Source organism: Nanorana parkeri, unplaced genomic scaffold (assembly GCF_000935625.1).
Source record: "Nanorana parkeri isolate BGI_ZX_2015 unplaced genomic scaffold, ASM93562v1 scaffold194, whole genome shotgun sequence".
NCBI classification, from domain to species: Eukaryota; Metazoa; Chordata; class Amphibia; order Anura; family Dicroglossidae; genus Nanorana; species Nanorana parkeri.
In genome coordinates this window covers 1,252,800-1,262,246 of record NW_017306462.1, presented here as the reverse complement: position 1 = coordinate 1,262,246, position 9,447 = coordinate 1,252,800, and the positions used below count along the sequence as shown (strand labels likewise).

General features: G+C 41.3%; 1 protein-coding gene across 1 annotated transcript in view; it reads left to right on the top strand.

Moving 5' to 3' along the window:
* Positions 1 to 9,447, top strand: part of LTN1 (listerin E3 ubiquitin protein ligase 1) — an 88,773-nt gene that overhangs the window by 23,807 nt on the left and 55,519 nt on the right. The window contains exons 9-14 of the mRNA XM_018555366.1: positions 913 to 1,060; positions 1,227 to 1,982; positions 3,491 to 3,532; positions 5,310 to 5,490; positions 8,301 to 8,540; positions 9,274 to 9,427. Coding sequence (XP_018410868.1) covers positions 913 to 1,060; positions 1,227 to 1,982; positions 3,491 to 3,532; positions 5,310 to 5,490; positions 8,301 to 8,540; positions 9,274 to 9,427 — 1,521 coding nt within the window. The remainder of the gene's footprint in view (positions 1 to 912; positions 1,061 to 1,226; positions 1,983 to 3,490; positions 3,533 to 5,309; positions 5,491 to 8,300; positions 8,541 to 9,273; positions 9,428 to 9,447) is intronic.

Below are 9,447 nucleotides of genomic sequence, written 5' to 3'. Positions count from 1 at the left end.
CCCCCCCCCCAACAGACGTGTGCGGTGTGTGACGTCATGTGCCCCGCCTCCAGGATGGTGGCGCGCGTGTGCAGAATGCGCTGATTGCCAAATCCAAAATAGCATAAAAATTTGTTTCGTTTGACAAAACTAATGATAACAATTTTAGTTTCCGTTTTTTAATATTTATTTAAATTTTTTTACTGTTGGGGGGCTTTGGGGAAATATTGGGGGTCTAAACAGATCCCTGACATTTCCCTTTTTGAAATAGAAAAAGACATTGAGGACACGGAGTCCTCTGTCCATACAGACGGGGAGAGCAGTGGGGATCCGAGGAGAAGCTGGAGCCTGTGCTGCTTATCTTCTTCCTGCTCGGCTGCAGCTGTGTTGGCCTCCTGGCGCCCTGTTGCCAATGGCGCCCTGTGCTCGCCATGGCAACAAGGGTGAGGGGGTGGAGCCAGGCCGGCCCTGGCTGCGCCCCCTTTCAGCTGTGTGTGAGGCAAGTGCCTCACTCGCCCCATGGTAGCTACAGCCCTGCATGCATGTCAATTCTTTTATGGCCTTATCTTGATTGCACTATATGGATAATGGATGCTAAAGGAAGGGCACTGAAAAACGAATGGGTGTGAATGGGGCTAGTTCACACCACTCAGTTTCGTTACCTTGCGCTGAAAAAAAAAAGTAGAGCATGCACTACTTTGTTTCATGACAATGTAACACAACATATCTGGTGTGAACTATCCCCATTCACACCATTCATTTTTCAGTGCCCTTCCGTTAGCATCCCTTGAAAAACTGATTGCAACCCAACAGATCGGAAGGATATAGGAAGGTACAATTTTAGGTCAGCGGACCCTCCGATTTACTTGCAATTTACTTCCGTTTTTGGTGTGAATAGGCCCTAATTTGTATAATAACTTACATCCCCAATAGCCTGTCGAGTGAAAGAGCCATGGTCAGCACTACAGAAAGCTCTGCCATATTAACTGCTTACATGGAATGCCTCAGGTTTACCATGCAGGAGAACATTGGAGAGGATGAGGAACACAGGAAGATACGTCATATGCTCATCATTGAACAGGTACAGTAAACAATGATTTTCGCTAAGGCCAAGATGGTTACTGCAGACACTTTTTGTACTGTTCATTTTGATCTATTTACTCTGTTTTGGAATGCTTGTTTTCACTTTGACTGCCCTGGAGATGTAAAGTCCAAGTCTTCTAAACCGCTTTTTGTTTTTTCCATAGCTCATTCCTATTATGGATTCCTCCTTAAAAGATCTGAAACTTCAGAACAGTCCACTCTTTGGTCTAGTAGAGGAAACCATCCGTTCATGGGAGCAAAAAGTAGAGAATCCAGAGGTTGGAGAGGACCTTACCCAAATCTACACTGGTGTGTTGTCTTCATTTTGGGAAAGTCTGGAAAGTGTGTGTGTGACACATGTTGATGTCATTGAAGCTGATGAAAAGGAACTTTTCGGGGTTTCTGGACTCCTCCAAGTTCTGAAGAATTCGAGCACTTCCTTGAAAATGAGCAAAAAGAAAAAAGCCAGAATCCGATTCACAGATGAGGAAGAGTGTGACATCCTTAAACCTCAGCCCCCAGAATCTTCAATGGCTTTGGTGTCTTTGAGCAAGGATGGACCTCACCCCTTGACTGCTATGAGGCAATCTCGCCTGCAAGATTTGGTTTGCAAATTAGCAGAACTGAGCATGGTGTATATAGGTGAACGGGAATCAAGCCGACACCTGAGGTTCCTTGCAGCCCTTCTTAGTGCATTTTCCTCCATCAGAGTCTTCCAGGTGCTTCTAGAACAGGGCAGTGATGACGACTCAAGATCACAGTCAAACCCAGCAATGCTCTTTCTCCATCAGAAACTTACAGTCTGGCTGCAGAAGTGCAAAAAAGAAGAAGCTGATTTCTTGGTGGATATTTTGTATAGTGTGCTGCTTTGCTGCTCTGAACCTTTGGAGAGGAAGCACCTTTTGGAGGACTTGACGAAGGTAATAAAACTGCTGCCTGACTTTTAGCTTATAAATATTGCTCATTTGAGAAATATAAGCAAAGGAGATTTCTCGATATTTGCAAGTGTTGTAACCAGTTCATACATTGCTTGCAACAGACCATGCAAAACGTGAACACGTTCGATTCAATTCCATGTGGAAACATAGGCAAGGCTCCTAGGAGTTAAATGGGGTAGACACAGTTGAGGCAGTGTGCTGAACTGTATGCACTGCTTGAAGTCACAGTTGTCTCTAGAAAGAGCATTAAAGAATAAGACATGCACATTGTCTGCATGCATGGTTGCTGACATTCCATGTTCCATGGAGAGTTCCATGGGAAGCTGGAACAACAGATCATGAAGGAGAGATTGTGGGGCACATTTCAATGGAAAGCCTAAGCTGGGTACACACTGTTCTATTTTTTTTTCATTCATCCTGCGGGCTGAACGAAAAACAGAGAACAGATTTTTCCATCAAAACTCACGAGCGTTGATCGATGAATCCCCTGCTCTTTCTATTGTATCCTGCTGGCTGCTGTCATAATACCCGAACGGAGCCTGCAGCTGATTGGAGAATTTTCCAACCTGCTCCTTCGATCAGCTGATCGAGGGATGCCAGCTGGAAGGGTGCCAACAGCAGTACCCACTGTGTGAATTTCAGCTGGCAATTTGCTGCATGTATAGCCTACTTTTATAGAGGCTACACAGAGGGTATGTAGCATAATGAAGGCCAGACAGGGACTATATGGATAAAGACAGACAAATGGAGACTTAAAAATGAGAGAGAAGATTGCAGAAAGAAACCAGAAAACCAAGGTAACAAATTATATTGTGAAAGTGGGAAGATTGCCAAAAAAAAAAAAGCAAAGGAAAAATGTATAAAAGCTAAAGGCAGCGTTCTGCTGGTATGATTTTAAATGGTTTATAGTAGGCTGAATGTGTGTTTTAGACTATAATAACTCCATTTATCACATAACGGCATTCCTAGAAACACAGAGATTCCTAGAAGCACAGGCAAGGTACTAAAGTCTTAAGTATTTGAAGCTGAACTCCAGGCAAAGGGCTAAATACACAGATAAATGCAAAGATGGGAACTTTGTTACCTGGCAATGGATTTTTATTTCTGTCCATCCAGTTCTGTGTTTTTCACAACCCTGCCCCACAGCAGAGCAGGAGACCTGATTTTTCTCTATAGTTCAGGAACACTTACAGGTCTTGTCTAGCCTGTGACTGGACAAGAAAGGAGAAGCAGCAGACCGATGAGCTCATCTCTCTGATATTCTGATCCTTGTGCTGCTTCTCTTCTCCCAGGTTGAGTTGTGATGTTCAGGGCTTGAAAGAAGCTTATGCCCATCCCTATACAGAACTGCATTGGTTTGCGTCTTTTATATCTACCTTTTAATTCAAATTTAAATCAATTGAGTATACAGTGAATAAGTCCACCACTTAAGTAAAATATGTTAGTTAATAAGATATGTTGGTAATTGTCTCTATTCTTCCTCTTTCTAGATTGATTTTCCATGGCATGTTTTTCTGTCCATCATTCAGAAGGTAAGTTTTTTATTATTGGTATTAGGAAGAATTTAAAAGACGTGTCCAGAGTCAGTCAGTCTAATAGGTATCTAACAGAGGCAAGGAAGTATGATTGCACTCTTATTACAGATGTAAATTCTGTATAATAATAAAGGCTCTAAAGTTTAGAAACTTACTAGAAATTGAGCTGAATTGGAGACTATTTCCAAATCAGCTATGTTGTCCTAGATTGTCCACTTCTCCTGCCTTCTCCTAACTCTTCACCCTTTTGTGAATAACCCTGTTAGTGTAAACTTTAAGGGTACATTGTGGAGTTGTGCTACATTGACATCCATAATGTTGCCATGTCCAGTCCCTATGCGTTCCGATGGCCTCATTCACATGAGGTGTTTATCTCCACAGGCAGATAACTACTCGCGTTAAAAACATCATTTTTTTATTTTAGATTTGACCTGTAATCCCTCTTCCAAACATCATCCCATGTTTTTAGATCTTAATATAAGTGATAAGGAGATAAACGCCCTCTGCTCACAATTAATGTTTTTTAAAGTTTATTTGGAAGAGTTAAAATGTAAAAATATGCAAAGTTATATAGTAGTGAAAAAATGTAAAGAGAGAAAGAGACAGAGATCAACTCCTTAAGAATTTATGAAGCAAATGGCGACCACAATCATCAATTTATAACTGGCTTATGAATAAAGGTGCACATGGAAGGGCTTTGCACAATACAGATACAAAAATGTCCTAGCACACTTACCAGCTAGCCTGCAAATAAACGTTTGCACTGTCTCACAACTTGTGTTAAGTTTTAGGCCCCATTCACACTGAGCGATATTGCGCGACGAGCGATATTGAGCGACTTGTTGCGCAACTTTTTCCTATTGGGCTGTATGCAATCAGGAGCAATATCGCTCGGAATCACTCGAAAAAATGGTTATGTAGGAGCGACAAGGTACCAGCGACGAGCTACAAGCGATATTGAGCGACGAGATGTGAACAGCTCCATTGAAATGGATTGGAGAAGCTACATAGAGCGATATCGCGCGGAAATATGAGCGATATCGCTGCAAAAATCGCGCGATAAATCGTTCAGTGTGAACGGGGCCTTAGTTGCACAATTTTTGCAAAATATGTGGAAGCTGTACTGCCTCGTCAAGGCCCCTCTGTGTAGTGTGGTCCTAACTCTAATCTAGGGGAGCCTCCATCTTGGAGCATATATAACAAAGGATAAATTAGGTGCAGGTTCAGCCACACATCACATTTACAAGAGACATTAATTTTGGTTGTTATGGGACACCTTATCAGCTTAATCTCGACCCATACCTGAAATGCAGTGCTGTAAAATTCAGACAAGGACTTCATCACTTCCAATTTCAGGCTGTTGTGGCCAGAGAAGAAGCTTGTGCTGCCCCCTCTCTGCTGACACTGCTGTCTATCCTATGCTCCACTGTCCCTTGTGCGGGCCGAGGACCGGCATGGTGGGTGTCTGCAGGTGCATGGGAGTGAGATCAGCACACTTCCAAGTGCCGATCTCCCTTTTCGCTACTGAACCTAGATGCAACAAGCATTTCATCACTTACGATTTCAGGCTGTTGTGGCCAGAGAAGAAACTGGTGAAGCACGATCTGGTCCATAGGTGACTTTAGGGCTATAATGGGAAAATTGGTGTACTTTTTCCTACAAATATTTATTTGGTAAATATTTGTGCAAATGTCATGCGACAAAGTGTGTGTGTGTGTGTGTGTTAGAAGAGGCTTTTTGTAAATTGGTTAATCTTTCTGGTTCCTTTTGTCAGGCTTGTTCTGATCCCGTCAAGCACTCCTTGATCTGTGACTGGCTGAAAGGGCAAGTTCTGGGTGACAGACTTATTTCTCTGGCAAGTGACCTATGTACCAGTGGATCAACAGACAAGGCAGGAAAATCAGAGGACAAATGGTCTCTACTGAGCTTAGTGCTCTCAGAACATGTTAAGAATGGTGAGTATCACTGCGAGCATAGAAACGGGGAGGATGTCATCCCATTCTAATATGCCCCAGAGCAATAGAAATGACACTTGGCATCACAATGGATACATTTTATTTTTCTTCCTTTTTTTTTTTTAATTTTTTTTTTTGATGCCCAGGTCACATTTAGCAGTGTCAGCATGCATTGGTTAACTTGACATATAAACTCTGATTTTAATTTGCATACCTAAATAATTGTATATATTTTTTAAAGACATGTATAAGTCTTTTACATGGTACACTGTTTCTACTTTATTATACGCTGCCAAAGGCAAAAGAAAAACGTTGTACTTTTTTATTGCAATTCATTTACTATTTTTTTTAATACTAGATAATTACAGTATTAAACTGATGGTGCTGCTTATGCCACTGCAGCAAAAGGCTGGCCATATCTAATTAATTTTTTTTACGAGATTCCTCCATCAACACAAACTGCATGTCGATCGAGGAATTGCCACTCTTTGCATTGTATTCTGACATGTGCCGCCGACACCTGTGTGAAATACCCGATTAGAGCGAGCAGCTCATTGGCTGCCATCTCTGATCATACGAAGATTTTCCAGCCAGCTCCTTCAATCAGCTGATTGAGGAATGACAGCAGAAAGGAAGCTAAGAGCCCCACACACCATGCACATTTTGGCTGATGCATTAAAAACCGGATGAAATTTGGCCAGTGTATGGGCACCTTAAAGGTGGCAGTTGTTTATCTGCTGGCTGAAAGTTTTTTTTCTTTTCTTTTTTCAGTGAAGCCTCATTGCTGACAGTGATCACATGATCGGAATCCCCTCCGATTGCTCCCTGATCATCAGTAAGGCGCCATGCTGTCAGTGTCAACTGGGATTGGGAGCCAGCAGCCGTGCAAAGTATCGCCTGCTGACTCTCAAAGGGAAGAGGTTTTCAAAACCTATCTCCAGCATGGGGCATTGTGCTGGGGGTGTTTATTTACAGAATACAAGTGGGTGAGGGTTAAGTCTTCAATTTTTAGTCCACAAGCTGGAACTTGTGAAGGTTTTTGTTAATCCTAAATAGACTGTAATGAAAGAGTCAGCTATATCCTTCCTGATTAATGATTGTAATAGATAATAATGAGTAATGTTCTTTACTTATCTTGGATCTGGTCTCTATGAAGCCAAATGTGCGCTTCTCAAGGATGAGTTGTTTTCAGTTTAGTGATTTATGGAAGAATTGTTTGGGCAGATATTCTCCTAGTAATGTAAACCATGTTTGCAAAATGTAGTGGGATATTAAAGTGGAGTAAGAGCTGGTGTTTTAAAATTCCATTATACTGTATTAAACTGCACTGTTTTTTTAAATGTTTGGCTTACATTGCTTATTAAACTGCCCCGGCATTTGTTTGAAAAATAATTTCATTAAAACTTATAGTGACAGAATGTATAGTTATTTTTAAAGTCTATCTATAGCCAGAACATTGTTATTTTAACTTTGGACAGAGTGGGGAAGGATTAGAACTCCTGTCTGTTTTTACTTCAATCGGAGTCTCCTTTGGAGAGATTCCTTCACTTCCTGTCTGGTGAAAAGCTTGTCCCCAGGAGTGGAAATGGGATATCTCTTTCACAGCAGCGCAGACAGAAGTAAAAATGTTTTTTATTTTGTAGAAAGCAGAAGTAAAGTGGGAGGTAGGGATTTTTCAAAGTCTCTGCTGCAAAAAAATGTTCCCTCTCCCCCCAGTGAATTTATTTTGTGTGTGCACTGTATGGAGTGCATAATGGATTGTGCAGTGTACACACTCGGCCCATTCATAGCATCTCTAAGAGGCCATGAATGGGCCAGGTGAGACGGGGGGGGGATGTAACTCCAGTGCGCATGTGCAGGAGTTACATCATCAGTGGCCTTCACATGGAACATGGAAGTTGCAACGCCGGGGATAGCCCTGGATAGCAGTAAAACCTGACAGGGATGGAATCTGCCATTGCTGACTTATTGTTAATGCCGCAGGGTCCTTTGTTGTCATACAACCATTAACTGGTTCTGCCTTAAAGCTTTCTATAACTTCACACTTACAAATCAAATTATCAACAGAACCAAAGGCAACAAACGGCACTGTCTCACTAACCATTGAGCTGGAAAGCTGGAAATTCAGCTGTCTTGGCATGCAGGGCGGGCAGGAGGTGTGCTGTATCTATGCCCACCCCTACCAGTATCACATGCTGAGGGTGAGGAATGGCTACTTATTGAGTAAATTCTTTCTCATATGTATGACTGTTAAAAGCAAAAATATTACAGAAATACTAGACAGGTGTTTTTGCACAGAGGGATCTTGTTTTACTGGCATGATCCTGACTTTATATAGTTGCAGAGTTGCTCTGTAGTGTTAACAATATAATACAGTGTGTGTGTAAAATATATATATATATTATTAAAAAAAATCTTTATCATGTTCATAGCTTTCTGAAGCTCAAACTACATACACAGCTGAGTAAATCAGAGGTGACTCACTCCCACTCTTTTTTTTCCAGCTCTGCAGGAACAGTTACTCCTTGGATTTCTCATAAACTCATAATGCTCTGTAATAATTTAGTAAAGTCTTGTACAAACTGTTGGTGGTATATAAATCCTGTATTATAATAATCATGAGTGAGAGATGTTATACATGTTGTTTGCAAAATAAGAGGATTATAAAATATAAGTTTCAAAACTTTGAAAAAAAAATCTAAAACTGACCAAAAACGATTAGATTCTGTCAAATAACATGGTTCTCTATGAGCGTTCGTAGTCACCTTTTCTGTATAAACGAATCAGCGCTGTTCATTCTTTTCTTCCAGAGTCGCTCATAGGGGACATCTATGTGGAGAAGATTATTGATAAACTTCATTGCACATTGACTAGAACTAAGGATTTCTCAGAAGCCGGTGACCTTGAGCAGTCTGTGTCCTTCATCTGTGATGTCGCCTCCAACTTCTTCAGTTCTGTGAAATATTGTCTGCAAATGCCGTCTGCAGAGGACCTTCTTCTCACCATGTTCCAGCTGTGTGCAGTGCCCTCTGAGAACAGCCAGATATCAGGTACCACAGCATGGTGACAAATGAGTCCTTGATGTAGCCGAGGCACATAGGAATTTCCAATGCTCCTCTGCTCCATCCAGTGATAGGAATGCCATCACAGCAACGCCCAGCGAGCAGCATTCACCCAGCGTATAGCTGGGCAGACGTTTTATTCATCAACCCCAAAGTAAGGTCCTCGACTTTATTACACGTTCTTTATGGTGCAGCTTACCAGTCCTTGGATGTGATGGCTCAGTTACTGTTCTTATACCTTACCTCACAAATGTGCCTTTTTCCAGCGCTGATGGATTGATCTTCAGTCCTCAGCACTGTGCCCCGTCACCACCGCCACTTCTGGGTTCCCAGAAGTTCTCTTCAGCCACTGATGATATATCTCCTGCACATAAAAAAAAAAAATCGCTGGTAGAGAGGAAGAATTTTTTTTTTTTGCCAGAAGAGACTTTGCATGTCTCTTCTGGCAAAAATCTCTACCTCACAGCATTTTTTTACATTTTCCTTCACTTCATTTTTAATGTTGTTTGTAAAACAAAGATTATATTACATTAGTATAAATGAAACCATTTTTTCCTTTTTTTTTTTTTTTATGTTTTAAAAAAAAAATCTTATTTAAATGTGTAGTTTTTTTAAAATATATATTTACATTGGAGCAGTAATATTGCACAGTGTTTGTGTTTTACTGTTCTTCTCTGTTAGTATATTTTGCAGCAACTTGTGTTTTATGTATTCCTGCTAGAAGCACTCATTCTGAAGCTGCAGCACACGTGGATGTGTGGTATAGATTCACTTCTCTGCCGGCCTCACAGTCTGCCCAGAGAAAGCAAGTTTCTTCATCGCTCTGCCCAGTGGATCACGGAGCAACTTCAGGGGTCTCATTTCACTATGCACAGGTAAAATTGACACTATCCTT